The sequence below is a fragment of the Manis pentadactyla genome, chromosome 7 (genome assembly GCF_030020395.1).
Source record: "Manis pentadactyla isolate mManPen7 chromosome 7, mManPen7.hap1, whole genome shotgun sequence".
In the NCBI taxonomy this organism is placed as follows: domain Eukaryota; kingdom Metazoa; phylum Chordata; class Mammalia; order Pholidota; family Manidae; genus Manis; species Manis pentadactyla.
The window spans coordinates 114,732,571-114,749,684 of NC_080025.1; the positions used below are offsets into that span (position 1 = coordinate 114,732,571).

The 17,114-nt window shown below is 32.6% G+C and overlaps 1 protein-coding gene across 13 annotated transcripts in view; it reads left to right on the plus strand.

Annotated features, from left to right (window-relative positions):
• The window catches only part of FOXP2 (forkhead box P2), a 585,514-nt gene that overhangs the window by 425,216 nt on the left and 143,184 nt on the right, over positions 1-17,114 (plus strand). For 11 of the 13 annotated variants that reach the window (XM_057504682.1, XM_057504685.1, XM_057504683.1 and 8 more), the window contains one exon: positions 7,854-7,943. In XM_057504682.1, coding sequence (XP_057360665.1) covers positions 7,854-7,943 — 90 coding nt within the window. Of the gene's footprint in view, positions 1-7,853; positions 7,944-11,537; positions 11,596-17,114 lie in introns of all 13 variants that reach the window. The other 2 variants (XM_057504690.1, XM_057504691.1) reach the window with 1 other exon arrangement.

Consider the following 17,114-nt stretch of genomic DNA (forward strand, 5'->3'; position numbering starts at 1 on the left):
TTAGCTTTACCCCCTACTCAGTTATTAAGTCCTGCCAGTTCTACTTTGACAGTACCTCTTATGATTTTTATTTTCAACTAAAGTGATTCTTACTATTCCTTATCTGGACAGTTACACATACCTTTTAACTGGTCATTCTATCTTACATCTTTATCTTTCCCCACTCTCTTCACTACCTCTCATCTATCCTTTACAACATGTCCTCTGCACTGTCTTGAGCCAATCCCATCCTTCGTAGATTCAGCAACATTTTCCCTTACCTGCTAAGTAATATCAAACTCAGTGCCATTTATTGTTTAGTTATATTCATTAATTAGCTCCAACCAACTGTCGCATGATGTTCCCCTTGCTCTTAAACTAAGCACATGTTCTATCCAAGATCAGTTATTTTCTTTCCCCTGTGTATGACTGCATATTTTCTTTGTTTTTATTTGGTGTGACCATGTTCTATCATCTCCACAAAATGAATTATTTCTCATATAAGTTCAGCATAAATATTATATCCCCACAAAAATTTACCTGAGCTCCCCAACTGAAAAATAATGTATTCTACTTACAAATTCCTGATATGCTTTGAAAACGTTTTTCATGACCTTTTAACATTAAACTAGATGTTTCTTATTAAACAGTAAGCCCTTTGAAAGTAAAAGCAATGTCACATCACATCCACATATCCATAAGTGTGCAATGCTTAGTTCTTTGCTTAGTGCATGGGACGTAAATGCAAAAAAATTTTAATAACATGTCATTTTTCATGTATTTCATTCTTACATATATTTTCCCAAATACTACCACTTTTACAATCTTACTTTTTAGATTGCAGAGGAAATCCAGAGGACAGGATTTAAATGATAATTTATTTTCAGATATTACACTCTAGTTTAGTAACATGTATTTTCAGTTATTATCTCATGTGCCAGTTGAAATTATAACAATATAGCAGTAATGAGTCTTCAGTTCTTTACGAAACAAAAGATGGTATTAGCTTTATAATAATAGGAAAAAAAAAAAAAGAAAAAAGCTCTTAAGGAATCTGAGAAACAAAAAGTAAGCTCAAAGTATGTTTCGGGAAAACAATACAATACTTCATGGCAAAAAGAGAAATAACTAAGAGAATGCACATAAACCATTATAGTTCCTGGAACGTGTACCATGAAAAAGAGATGTTATGAAACTCTTAATTTTAATAAAATTTGTTCTGATTCATCTTTACCTTTCATGGGAATTTAAAAGTTGGTCAGAATTCCTTAGTATCTAAACAGGAATTGTATTAGTATTACTATAGGTTATATTCTTGGTGTTTATGTGTTTCATTAGCAGTTCATTTCATTAGCAGCAGAATAATGAGGAAAACGGAGGCATGAATACCAGGCTACTTAGTAGTATTTCCTGCAGCCTGTGGAATGCCAGCTTTGGAAAAAAGAATATGTTCATCCCATTAAACTGAGTGTATGATTCTAGACCATTTACCATTAACTCACAGGCTTATTTTGGAAGGGTTTCTGAGTTCATCTGGGAGTTTGGAGCCATACTGGAACATACGGAGTATTGGTGTTGGACCTAATCCTTGAGAACTTTATTATAACTACTGAGGATGACTGGAGGATCCATTCCATCATATATTCAGTACCTTGGTTCTCTCCCCTTTGATGTACATCTTGAATGCTAAGCTAAAATTGCCCAACATTTGATCGGTAAATAGCATGCTTTATAATAAATTACTCATTATTATTATAGTACCATGATATAAGTTATATGAGCTCTTTAATTTGGCCTCCATTGTAGTCCACAGTATAAACACAATATATACCCACATTTATTCTTTAACATTATTTAAAATATACTCTAAAACAAAACGATTACTTTAAAAATATTTTCTAGTAATTAGTTTTTTTCCCCCAACAAACTTAGTCTAATTATGTATCAGGCATGATAAATGAAAGGGCAATAGCTACAGATGCATAATTTCACTCTGATAGATTGCTGTTTGAAAATGGGTTATGACAATTAGACGATTAATTTTCTTCTATTAAATAGCATTATGAGACTTCAGATTACATTTATCAGTATATTCTTTTTAGTGGGAACAAAATGCAAAGAAAGGCCAAACTGAATAGGAATTCATATCCTTTGAGGAAGGATCTGAATACACTTTCTATCAACCACAGTTTTGAAAATAATTAGGATTATGTTTAATAATGAGATTCTGTTTGAAAACTTGTTTTATTTTCAGTATTGAAAGAAACATGTTAAAGGCATCATATATTAAAAGTTCAAATATGTGAGTATGAGGAACAAAATTCTAGATGTTGCTGGCAAATTTGGGGGATATCTGGTTATCTGCAAAGTATACACCCCTTGTCAGTATAACTAGGGAGTGCCTGAGTAAACATTCTTGTTTTGCCTGTTCCACATAATCGTTCCTTGTATCATATTTCTTCTGACCTCGCTATCTGAAACCAATTACAGGGGATCCATTTGGGCTGCATCTATTTTCATAAGAAGCCTAGGCAGCAGTGTTTTTCTCAGAGATGAATATCAACATCAAATATGCTTCTGAGTGCTTTGTTATTTATGTTTCAGAGAGATTTTGTAGCCTTCAGCTCTCAAGAATGTGTCATGCTGTGCTGTTTATACATTGAAGATATTAATGGGTGTAGATGTCATTTTTCATTTTAATGTCTCAAATGCAACAGGCTGATAGGTTAAGCATTCCTGTTTTTATGGGGAGAGATATGAACGATGTCTGTTTTTTCCCCAAATATACATATATTTACTTTGAAAAAGAAAAGTTTTTTATAAACCTTGGAGTATTCAATACTTTTTCTTTCACTGGTATTTCTAATCTATTCTCCAACCATTTTAATTCTGGTGCAAGTTTTCAGTGTTCTTAAGGAAGGAAAAAGGTATTAATCTGACAAAGCTTTTTCATTCGTAATTAATTCTCATACTGACTTATTAGAATTACTTTTTGTCTATGAGGTTTATAACTAGCAAAAAGGATTATTACTGTAAAGGTAGTGATATACTTTAACTTTATTTTCTATAAAATTTTAGTTTATTTGCAATTACACAGTAACTGTTAGGAATTATGTTTACAATAAATATTTTAGACCAAAATGCACTTAATTCTGGGAAATGTGCATTGCCACACCTCTGCAGCCTAAGAAAAAAGTGTATTTTTAATCTACGACAAAGATTTTTATATATGACTTTTATAAAAGATTCATCTTTTCAAAATAATTTAATCTGGTTCCAATTTTTTTAAAGTCCTATCTTAATTTTCGTTAGCTTTACTTAAATTAGTTAACTTCATTAAGTAAAAGGGCACTCTTAATTCAAAACACACGTGTTTTTGGAAACTAGATATAGTTTGGCTGCTTAGAAACTTCAGTCTTGTTGTTCATTTGAATCAGACTCGGTCATTATTAAAGGAGATTTTGTAAACGTCTTTTAACTTTTGTTCTAAATTAAATTTTTTTTGCAGAAGTTGATCATATAAATATCTAGATGGCTGTTAGAACTTTATGAGTAGCCTTGGAATTTATCTTTTCTATTTACCAATTGAAGTGGTCAGGTGATTTTCAAATTAATATTTTATGTAATTTGACACCTAACTCCTTATATTGATGGAAGTATTTTATCTTGCAATCTTTCATCTTTTGAGTAACTGCAATAATACATTGCAAAGATTAACTAAATTTGTACTCCTAGCAATTGTTTATTGAAATTCAGTCCTAAAATGTTATCCAGAACACTGGAAATAAAAATGTCATATGATGCTGGCAGTTAGAATGCAAACTGCCAAAGATTGCTGTTTATGAGTTTTAAATCATTCCTGATCTCTTGGAATTACTTTTTGTTCTCCCACCTCTCTTGTGTTGACTATAGCAGTCCCTACTGCTACTAAAAGAATGTTGAAATAGGCAAATAGTTTTTTCGTAAGAGTTTGTATTTAAAGATGATACTCGACTATTTTAACTGTAAATGCATATGAAAAGCAAGGTACTTTAACAGCAGAAGCATGTTTTAGCCGGCTATTTTGTAGTGTTCCATTACTATTACTCCTCTAAAAACAATGTACATGTTTGCATTTGTCTAATGATCATGAGATGCACTTCTATTATATGTGATTTTCTAGTGTCTTCCTATAGCTATTGGATGTTACACATTTCATTGGCTTACTTGTTTGGGTTGAGTTGAATCGTGCAGGGTGGTGAAATAGGAGAGAGTGTTAGGCAAGGGAGACTAGAGCCTGAGCTTTTGACTGGGCTCTGCTACTGCTGTGTGACTTTAATCAAGTTATTATAGTATTGGTTCTTCAGTTACCTGTCTACAAAATGGGAAAGGTAGGCTAAACAATTTCTATGGTATTTTCCAGCTCTAGAATTCTTAAGTTTACTATTAGTAATAACTGGTCAAATGATCAGAGTGTTACAAGAGTTTGGAGTTCCATCAGGTATTGTTAGAGTAGGTGATGAAGTGTGAGTCAAGGGTGGTGGAAACACTGAGCCATAAAAACCATATATATTCTGTGATAGTTCTATTCAAATACTTACAAATTCAAAATAGAAAACTATATTGTAGTTTCCCTTTTAAGTTCTCATAAATGAATATGCTCTCTTTATAGGTAAAAGATAATTTATCATGGTGCCCAGTATTTTCCTTTACTAGAGCTTTGCTCATTGCCATCTATTGGTTCCTTTGATGGAACAGGGACAATATGGCACACTGGAATGCATTCTAGCCTGGAAGCCAGGAGACCTTGAACAAGGCACTTGATTACTCTAGGCCTCATTTTTCTCATTTGCTTAAATGAGGGGGTCAGACTGGATGATTTCCAGGATTGCTTTTAGTCCTAGTCATTCATAATTCCAAGATCCTGTACTGTGTTCTTTAGTTTTCTTTAAGGATAAAAAATGACTACAGAATTAAATATAAACTAAGGAAGGCAGTATAACACAAAAGAAACTAATGAACTCAAAGAAAAAAAGTTATTTGAAAAAAATTAGGTAAGCTTTGTGTGGATTTTGGGGCATGAAAGGGAAAAATAGTTGACTTTATTTTTTTTTTGAGAGTTTCACAGATACAGCCTAAGTTACACTATAGTAATTTCCATTTGAGAAATATCATTCCTAGTTATCTTATAAGTTATGCTTTTAAAAAGAAAGCAACATTAAGCTGAACAGACACTTCTCCAAAGAAGAAATGCAGATGGCCAACAGGCACATGAAAAGATGCTCCACATTGCTCATCATCAGAGAAATGCAAATTAAAACCACAATGAGATATTACCTCACACCAGTTTGCATGGCCAACATCCAAAAGACAAACGACAACAAATCTTGGCAAGGATGTGGAGAAAGGTGAACCCTCCTACACTGCTGGTGGGAATGTAAACTAGTTCAACCATTGTGGAAAGCAGTATGGAGGTTCCTCAAAAAACTCAAAATAGAAATACCATTTGACCCAGGAATTCCACTCCTAGGAATTTACCCTAAGAATGCAGGATCCCAGTTTGAAAAAGACATATGCACCCCTATGTTTATTGAAAAAGCCAAGAAATGGAAGCAACCTAAGTTGTCCATCAATAGATGAATGCATAAAGAAGATGTGGTACATATACACAATGGAATATTATTCAGCCATAAGAAGAAAACAAATCCTACCATTTGCAACAACATGGATGGAGCTAGAGGGTATTATGCTCAGTGAAATAAGCCAGGTGGAGAAAGACAAGTATCAAATGATTTCACTCATCTGTGGAGTATAAGAACAAAGAAAAAAACTGAAGGAACGAAACAGCAGCAGACTCACAGAACCCAAGAATGGACTAAGAGTTACCAAAGGGAAAGGGACTGGGGAGGATTGGTGGGAAGGGAGAAATAAGGGGGAAAAAGGGGCATTATGATTAGCACACACAATGTAGTGGCAGGGGGGACACGGGAAAGGCAGTATATACAGAGAAGATAAGTAACGATTCTATAGCATCTTACTATGCTGATGGACAGCAACTGTAATGGGGTATGTGGGGTGGACTTGATAATAAGGGGAGTCTAGTAACCATAATGTTGTTCAAGTAATTGTACATTAATGATATCAAAATAAAAAAGAAAACATATTTAACAACCAAAAAAAAAAGAAAGAAATTTTATTTAAAATATCAAGTGAAATTTTTAAAACTTAGTTTCGTGATGATAAAGTATGAAATTTTTTATTTGGTCTTTTTTCCAAACTGAGCATTGTAAAAAAATTGCCTGAGTTCACAGGAATGTGCCATCCTTAAAACATTTAGAATGACTTGTAATTACTTGAAAACTTTAAAAAAACAAAAGGAAGGTTGTTATGAGTGAGTGTGTCTCCAAATGTAAAAAGCGTGCTTTACAAACTATGCCAGATCCTGCTATGGGAAGACAAATCAGTGTTGTTAGGAGATGGTGCTAGTGCATTCAGTTTGTTTACTTTGGTTTCTATGTCTGACTGCCTTCTCAGAAAACTTGCTTGGAGCCAGACTGTAGCAGCCCTCTCTCTGTCTTTTCATAATTGATCAGGGGATGACTGCCTTCCCTGAGGGTTAAGACGTGGCAACTTTTTCTGTTTGCTCAGCATCTCAATGCAGTAGTTCAAACATTGTTCACACCAGCTGGCAGTGTAATGCCATATGCACATCTTGTCAAAGCAACTGTTGTCATGGATACTAGAAACTCTCTTAAAAACCAGATCATTGATTCCAATCAAAATTGTACTTTTTATCAGCTTAGAATCTTAATTATGATAGAAGAATATTGATCTAAGATATTTTCCCATCATGAAAAATTTACTTTGTATTCTAAAACAGTGAATATACAAAGTAGACCAATGATTTATTTTATTGTATTTGTTGAAAAATTTCATCATTACTGTTCATTGTACACAATTACTGAGAGAAAATATTAGTTTGTAATGTACAGGCTCTTCAAAAGTTTTTAAAAATTAGCTTATACTGCTACCCTTAAAACATCTCAATGTGTATTTTTTAAGCACTAGTTTTTATATGGTAAGTTTATATAGTACACTCACCATCCTGCCTGTCCCTCCTCCAGTAAATGAATGCTTACATTAATCTCTTATGTTAAGTTTTATTTCCCTGAGTGGGAAAGAAAACATAAAAATAAATGAAAACATCTTCTATTTTGATTGGTATTCTGTCACACATAGAAACAAACCTGATTGGTTGAGTGGTAATTTCTTTGTTCTCTGATTTTGCTAAGAATGCAAATGAAACCACTCAATTTTATTTGGCATTAAAACTGCACTTTATTTTGTCAAAGGAGAGGTTTCCCCTTGAATTGTAAGTACAAAAAAGTGTTTTTAATCTTTAGTGAAAATCCTTATTAATTCACTTTCAAGATAATCTGATGTTGATTTGTCAAATTTAATTACAGCTTCCGGTAACACTTGAAGTCTACTGCTTTTGCTTCAAAATTGTAATATGAAAATGCAAATTAAATGATAATTTAAAAGGGAGTGGGCATTTTAGTTGAACACTCAAAGACAAGTTCCTTGTGGAAATGAGGTTATTGATGCAGTTTATGATTTTTTTTTTCTTTTTAAGCACTTTTAACAAATTAACTTTATTTCCTGCAGGATTACATGTATCTCCATGATTTTAAGTAAAGTTGTATACTATACATGTATTATGTGAATTTTTTTTCACATTAGAAGCAAAAGAATACTTAATGACTCTCTAGAAAGGAGAATGTGGGGTTTGGGAGTTCTCCGACATTCAAGCCTACTACTGTTAACCAAGGAATAACTAATAGTCAATTTACTTTCAGTAAGATACTTAGGTATTGTTCCCTTTTCACTTCTAGGCTCTCCAAGCAGCAAGACAACTTCTCTTACAGCAGCAAACAAGTGGATTGAAATCTCCTAAGAGCAGTGATAAACAGAGACCACTGCAGGTTAGTAAAGCACCTGTCTTTGGGGTCTTATTTTAAAAGATACTCATAATGATAACAAGATGCTCAGACCCAGTTGTATGCATACAGAAAATTGCAACATTTGCATATATAGCTAACTTTAATTTGAAAACATATCCATGCTGTCTTGAAGAGAAGAACATAATTTTCTGTTAGATTTCAAAAGTTTACAGGGTCACTTATTACAAAAATTATGTAGGAACCACATTAGGTACAAATAGGCATAAAAAGTTTTGTATTAAACTCCCTTATGGGATTTTAATGGAATTTTAGTCACAAACAGGTTAAAGTGTGAAGTGTCTTCCTTAAAAGCAAATGATAATGAAATGGTATGGAAGGAAACAAAGCAGTCTTAGACAACCCTTCTGCAGTATCCAAGTGACAAATGCAGAAAACCTCCAAGGTTGCCAAAAAAACTGTTTGAGTTTGCCAAGGAGTTATTTCTGTTGCTACAGTTATAAAAACACATTCTGGAATTTGTTGTCCTTACTCACTGTGTTTGTCCTGTGAAACTGATAGTACGTATGTCTTTGAAAGGAACTTATTGTTACATAATATAACCATTTGTTTTATATGGTCTTAACCAAAATATATATGACATTGTAGAGGTCGGGGGAAGAAACATTTTTAGGGTGCCTTTGAAAATGTTTGGAAGGTAGGATCTGGAGTTGCATAAGACACCTTTCAAAATGTTTATTGACTCTGTTGAAAGATAAGCAATGCTTTTTCCTGAATCATATGCTATATAGATGTCTAATAGGGCAAGCTTAGTTTTAAAAAAGTAATCATCTCTCCTGTTGCTTTATATTAACAAAACAATCTTGTATTTTTTTTAATGGCCTAGCTACTTTCCTTTTCAGGTGTACTCTCAGATGTTAGTAACCAGTCTTATGTGATGGCCTTCTGAAGTTTAGTTGTTATGACAGAGAAGTATAGGCTACTGATCTACACAATCCAGAAACTATTACCTAAAAAATGGATTAAATTTATGGTCCCTAGAGAAATTTGAGATGAGAATATATTTTCATGGGAACAAACCCATTTATGGGAATTGGGTGGAAAGAAGAAGGGCTTGGGGATAAGGGATGTGTTTCAACAGAGTCTAAAGTACAGATGCCTGTCATGAATGCAAATGAAAGTTATATTGAATCAACTTGAGTTTAAGATTCATTTTAATTTTTTTCTCTTTTAAAATAAATTTCACATTTGTTTGTTTAAAGTAATCAGCAATTCTGTAGTGACATACTTTCCTTACCATCATATCCCTCTCCAAGTAATAACAGTGGTTGGAGTATTTCCATAGAGTTATCTTGTTTCATGAGAGCTTCTCCAAACACTTACATGACAGAAAAATTTACAAAGAAGTCACAGAAGATAGGAAATGAAATGTTTATCTTCACCATGGCTTCAAGGTGGGGATTTTGCTCTCTCGTTGGCATAGCAGAGGAGGTTTAGATGCTGGCAGTTAAGCCAAGGTAGGGAAGAGTTTGTTTTGATTATCTGAAAAACATTTCATGTTGTCCTAATGCTATTTTTTCATGTCTCTTGACAAAATAGATGCAGTAGTTGTTCCTTCTCTTCTAAGGCCAAGTCCGGTAGAAGTTTCTGTATTTCAGGTTACCAGGGTATCCCTGGAAAGAATGGCTAGGCTTTAGTTTTCCCACTTTCTTTTTTTTTTTTCTTGTATTTGAAGGCAAGATATGATACTTTAACTTAAATATACATATTTTTTTCTTGGAAAACACAGACATACATATAATGTGGGAGTATTAATGACTCTAAAATAAGAAATTGTTGCTCATATATCAAATGTATACATACAATTTTGAGAAGTCCACAATTTTGCTATTATTTTCATGAAAGGGTGATTATAAAAGTGTTATAAATACCTTTAATAGTTCCAGTTGCGTTTACTACAAAGATTTTCCTTGGTTAGTGTTTTATGATGCATATTAATATATCTCCATTGTATAGATTATAAAACTGTAACATTTTATTACTATTTTGCAATTTTAGTGGTATCTAAAACCAAAATGTCATAGGAATGAAAAGTTGGTTTTTATGAATGAGAATTTAGAAATAATGAATGCTTATTTGTTCACCAAAATATACACTGCTATTAATATAATGTGAGCCTAACTTTTTAGTATTTTATAATATTTGATACATTTAGCAACTGGAAACATGCTAGGATTATATTATAAATCTAATAAAAAACCCAGTAGCATTTCGTATTAGCTTACCTATGTTGGAGAAGGTGGCAATGCTTATCCTTGCACTGGCAAATACTGTTTAATGTGAGTTGCACTATTTGCCACTTATGTTAAAGAAAAGTTTCAAATATTTTTGTTAAAATTTTAACTGTTTTATGTGAAATTAACACGTTAAAACTTTTATGATTCTTTCAGTCTGGTTCTCTTTCTACTTAACTAAGAGTTTAACAAATCTATCCTAATAGAGTTGGTGTGGATTATCTTTCAGAATTCAAAAAGACAGTTGAAAATGTTTCAGAATCTGTACTTGCCAAGAGAGGGGTATTTGGTGCTAATAAAAGATGATGGTGATTGGTACTTTATTAGACATAACACATTTTTAGAGGACCAAAAGAGATAGATGTTTTTCATCTTTAAATACAGTTTTGATGAAGAACAATTTTATAAAGTTCGGAAGACATTACAGATTTTAAAAACTGCTTTGATGGCTCAAGTCACAAGAACAATATTCAGTTGCTTGTTACACTCAACTGAATTTCTTTAAAATATTGAAAAGAAATGTGACAGGGTAGAGAGTCTATTTCTAGCAGACTAGTAGTTATCTACTGTTAGTTTTCCATTTATATTTTTTCAGGTTTTTCTGTTATACATGGCATAGATACTAGCATATCTAATACAAAATGGAAAGAAAATTCACATGACAGGCTTGAGTACCAATTTTAGTAGTGATTTCACTTTTATGTATAGATATCTGAACATATGTATTTGAAAAAATGTTTACATATTCTGTTCATTACATGAAACACCAATTGAATGTGTCCAATCAGTAGATACATTGACTAATGACATATTGATGAATAATATATAAAGATTGTAATGCAAATGAGAGCTGATATTAACCTAAATATTACCAGATGTTTCTTGTTTACATTCTTACTATGTATCCCAGAAAAACATACCCTAATATAACAGCTGAAAATGGCCTCTCATTTTAATTTGCTTTATTTATTTATATCTATTCCTAGCACTTCCTATACTTAATAAACCCATAGTGGTCCATAATGAGGAAAGTTAGCCAGAGAGAATATGTAATACTTTCAATTTCATGAAACTCATTTCCAGATTAAAGAAAGTAAAATCTTTTACCCTTTTCTAAAACACACACATGGTACACACACACACACACATACACACACACACACACAAACACACTTGCATATGCATATGTACATGTGTACACATCCATAATCTGTAAATCTGATTTTAAAAAAATACATTATCAATTTTCTAGCCTATGACAAATCTACTTAATTTAGTTTAGGTATGAAAATTGGTCGCATTATTGTTCTTGTTACATTTGCAGCCATGAGACAGACTTGTGGTACTTCAACAGCTGTGCAGAGCAGAGACGTAAATTTAAGGTAAATGCTATTGCTTTGCTATCTTAGATGAATATTAGTATATAGCATTGTAATCACTTTCTTCGTTGTAGGTTAATATCTAATGTAAGGTTCTCTTTTCCAATAGGTAATTAAAAATAATTTTAAAAAATAATTCTGTGTTAAATAGTTCAAGAATAGAAGAGTAAAAAGCAAAAGTAAAGTAAATTTAGGGGTCATATTCTGACTCAGATACAAACTAGTTTGAGGAAGGCATTCAACAAATTTAAAATAAAGACATTGAGCTAATTGATGGATGAAATATCATATTCTGTGGTTAAATATATATTTGCTTTTTTTAAAGTCAGTGATAGGCATCTTAATTTTTCAGGACTTTGGGTATTGGTTTGTGAGTTAAAGATTATGTTTGTTTGATTTTGGATACAGAGCACTTTTTATTAACATAACCATAACCAAAAATAATGCTTTGGGATCAAAATATTAAGTCCCATATGATGGAAACTATTGTGCAAGTATCATTTTATACAACATGTAAGAAAGCTTTGTTTTGTTTAATGCCTTGAAATAATTTCATAAATTGATTTCAGATCTAAACTACAAAAGAATTATTTTACCCAGGTATTACTTTAATAATCTATATTAAGATATATTGTGATATGATACAGTTTAATAAAATTCTACCTTCTTCTACTTCTTTACTCCAAAATGTTAAAATTAGCATCCTCAGACAAAACAAGAAATTCTGCAGTAAAGTGATCAGCATTTCTAAATTTCATATTCTATGGAAAAATTCAAGAATATCCTGGGGGGAAATACTAACTCTGTGGGATATATAGAATTAGATACTGATAAATATGTTTTAGAAAATGATAAAAGTATATTTATACAGTGTTAAAGAATTAAACTGAATATTTCCTTTTCAACCTTAATTTCCAATTTCTAGTATATAAGAATTAGAGAATTAACAAAGCACATTTTGTTCCAAATACCAAAAGCAGCATAATCAAGAAATTTACAGTATGAATTTGAATAGCGCAACACACTATGATGCAGAAAACTTAGTTTTTAAAAGGCATTTTTTGCTATTTATATTTTCTGTTTACCAAAAAAGTAAGTAAATCTAATACATTGCTTTTATATCATAACTTTTAAAAAGAGTTTATTGATTTAAAACTATTTGCAAGGACAGACTATGCCTTGTGTGATCCTAATTTTACTATTTCAGTAGAGAACATTCTTAAAGGCAGTTACACAAGAATGTTACCGAATAAAATCTTTCTTGAAATATTGTGATGTTGCCATTTGTGGCCAGCTGCTCAAGGCTGACACCCTGTGGAGGAGTGTCCAGAATGTCCAGTCCATCATTGCTAAGTACATTTGTGTGGAAAACTTGCATTTGATCTAGTCATGGCATATAAGAGAAAGACTGCATGTTTGGAGCCTGAAGCCTATGTTCCCTCTTAATTAGTAGGACTTTGGGTAGATGAGTAACTTGATCTCTTGGAGGCTCTTTCCTCATCTCTTAAATGGGAATAAGGATACCCATCTTGCAAGACTTGTGAAGACTAAAAAGAACACTATATGAAGTACTTACATAACTCCTTGCACTTAAAATTAGTTAATAAATAATTTCCATTTTGATCAACTCCAGAAAATTGATATTTAATCCAAGGTTATGATAAATGTTCTATAATGTGTATCTTTTGATTTGGCCATAATTTTCACTATTCACAATGATAGGAAGGGAGCATTTTAGGTACTACTATAGTATCTCTCCCTGCTGTAGGCCTCCACAACATGTACACTTCAAACTTGCACACATAAATGTATATTTTAATGTGTCTTTCCTATTGGACTGTGAGCTCTATGACAGCAGAGACCATGAATGCCCTACTCACCTCTAGTGCCTAATACAACACCTGGCGAATAATAAACTCAATAAATACTTGCTGAAACAATGAATGAAGAGATTGTGCTGAGTAGAGAGTGGGAAGAGGTTTTGGAGTAGGAGGAAATTTCATTCAGTGTAAATTGACTATCATGTGTAATATCCTCAAGGTCTTATGATTTAGTCGAGGAGATAGTACGCACATCCACTGTGGCCTGATACAAGTATCAGGCCACAGTGGATGTGCTGTAGGAGTAGGGAAGGCAGAAAGTGCCATAAGCATTTCAAAAAGAAAATTAATTCATGCTCAAGTGATCAGGAAAGATTTTGTGGAGAGGTAGCATCTATGTTGAGCTTAAAGGAAGGGAATATGGTAGGTAGAGAAAGTAAAGGACATTTTTTGATGGAGAATTTTTCAAAAGATGTCATCAAAGATGTAGAGATAGGAAATCATGAGCTCTGGTTAGGCAAGAGTAAGTAGTTTGTTTTGGCCAACATAGAGATGCCATACTAAAAGAATAATGAATGTGTTAGAGGGCTAGAAATACATATAACCAGTTATATAAAGCCTGAAGTGTCAAGCTAATGAGTCTGTACTTTATTGTTTAGGTAGCAGGGGGCTATTAAAGATTTTTGATACAGAAGCAATATAATCAAAGCAGTGTTTTGTGCAGATCTAGTCAGCAGTGGTGCATTTCGAGAACTTTTCCGGGAATGGAGTTGTGAGGGATCTGGAACAAAGGATAATCCTTAAAAATTATTTAAGTAGGCATTGGAGGAATTGAGCTTTAGACATGTTGAGTTTGAGATGATGGCAAGAAATAAGTTGAAATAGCAAGCTTTTATAAAACTGGAAGAAGCTTGACAGAGGTCAGAGGCAGAGACAAATATTTGTGAAATAGTCCACAGGTGATAAATGAACCCTGGGAATGGAGATTTCTGAAAAAAATTATTTACAAAGGGGAACTCAGTAACATCCACATTTTTTAGAGCAAGAAGAAAAAGAAGCAGAAGAAAAAAGGAAAGAAGAATAGAATTAGCATTTGATATATGGAGGAAAGTCAAAGGCAGAGTTTTAAAAGGTGGAGCTTTTCAAACATGCAGTGCTGAATTGCAACATTAATGATTTTTAGTTTTCTTTCCTTATCATTTGCCAGTAACTCATAGGACCTGCAATACTAAAATTAACTATAATGAATGGAAAGAAATCTTACTTTAATATGAATGTTACATAGAAAACCGAATTAATAAATGTACTTTTGCTTCTCCTAGTATAAGTAAATGTATACATATCATATAATATTGAATCCCCATAAATTAAATTTAGAAGAAAACTCTTTGCAGGAGGTCAGATTTTCTCTTTTCTTAGCTACCCCAAGCACTTGCTGCTTTCTGTAATCCATTAGGATTCTAAGTATATATTCCCTTGACTTCGCTACCTTAACTAAAGTAAGAGGAAAGAAGAAATAGAACACTAATATTGTTAAGGGAGCTCTCCGTAGGATTTAAGACTTAGGCTATGAATTTTATCTTAAGATGTTTGGAGGTGTTGTACAAGCTAAACTGAATGACAAAGTGAAGAACAGTGTCAGTACAGGATTAAAGACAAAAAGTGAAATTGTTTTGAAATTCACTTATATTTAAGAGTCATTGTGTTTCCTCTGTGGATTCTGTTCAGCTTTCTGCATTCCACATTAGTATTTGGTTTTCTTAAAATTTCTTTGCTGCCTTCACCTTTTCTGCGTTACTCTTTCTTCCTTTATCATTCTATTCTCTCATGTAGTCTTGCCCATTTTATTTAATCTCTGCTCCTTCAGTCCCATATTGAGAAAATAGTAACTTTAAATGCCTTTAATTACTTAATTTTCTCTTAAACCTAAAAGATATTGTAGCATATCATTTTACCAACAAAATTGTAAAACTATGATACTTCTTAAAATCTAGAATCCAATAATTAGTTCTTATCTTTCCCCAAGAATTTTTCGTATATGCAATTTTAAGTTGTAGTTTTAGTATGAAAGTAACTCTTCTCTTAAATATCTCAGCTACTTATTAGAACCTAGAACCCAGCAGCATTTCATTTAGTGCTAGAAATTTCTTTTATTGATGATATTTATAGGTGGTTCTTTAAGTCGCCATCAGAATGGTTTTATCATTTCTTAAATCCTTTTGTCAGATTTCCCAGAAAATTCATTAAAAAATGAATATTCAAACTAGAATTGCTTAGGATGGTTATATAATGTGGCTAGTTTTTCTAAGCAGATCTTAGGTTGTGCTGATTATGATTATTTTAATAAAACTGAATTTAGAAGCACAGCATTGGAAATGATTGAACAAAAGTGTGATGAATTGTTCTTTCAAAAATATTTAAGTCACCCTCCCTTAATATGAAAATCCTATAAGCTCATTATAAGAATCTAACAACAGAGGTGAGGCTTAGAACCTCACCCCCACTGTTTTGAGAGAAATCTTCTGCATCCGTGGATGTTTTATTGCCCTTGTCTAGCTTGGATTAACACATAGTCTACAGGCACACACCTGATCATCTACATTTGCTCCCTTACAACACTAAACTATGTTTTCTATCTTTATCTTGCATCTACCTACCACTTCAGGATTTTATTTAAAAAAATAATAATAATAATAAAGGGAGAAATGTGGGATCCACATATAAATCAAGTATAAAAATCAAACGAATATTCATATTTGACCTGATTGTTTATAGTTCATAATGCGTGATCAAAACCGAAAGCTTCTGTGATGACTGCCCTTGTACTGTTCGCCATGTAAGAACTTATTCACTATGTAAGAATTTGTTCACCATGTAAGAACTTGTTCGTTGTGCTTCACAAGATTGGAGACTGATGAGAATTAGGCTGGGGGTAGATTAATGATTGTGCATTGAGCATTGACTCCCCTATACAGAATTTTATTGTTGTTAACAACCATTTGATCAATAAATATGAGAGATGTCCTCTCAAAAAAAAAAAAAAAAACGAATCTAACAAGATTTTAAGTAAAATTAGGGTTGGGCACTAAGTTACTTTTCCCAAAGACACTTAATAAATATTAATAAATTGCTATAGTATAGTGGATTTTTTAAGAAGAAAATTATATTCTTTGATTAGAGGAAGAAACTACTCATGAGAACTAATTATAGTAGACCCTTGACATTCACAAGGCATGCATCCTGAGATCATGAATTCTCAAATTCAAGAAATTACTAGCTCAAAAACACTGGGAGATCTGTTGAGTCTTTCTTATAAGCACTGTCCTTATTCGGAATCAAGCTTGCAAAATGTAACACAAGTTAACAACTCTCCAACTTTCAGTAAAATTTACCTCTTGACTAATGCCAACTTCTCAAAAAAGAAACAATTCTCCTTCATTAGTGAGAACAGGTAAGGAAGAACAAAAGCTACATCCCTGATAGAAGAGTCCCTAGGAGTCAGGGGGTTAGTTTATGTGTGTGTGTGAAGTCAGCAATCTAAAGACTAGATCAGCCTCTCGACATTCAGTTTGAAGGCTTGACAAATTACAGAGGTGTAGTGTCTGAAATTTGGTAATTTGAAAATAATCAGACCAATCCTCAACATCTCTGAATTTTAATGGTCTTGCAATCTGATGTCAATGAGCAAAATTTAAACTGAAT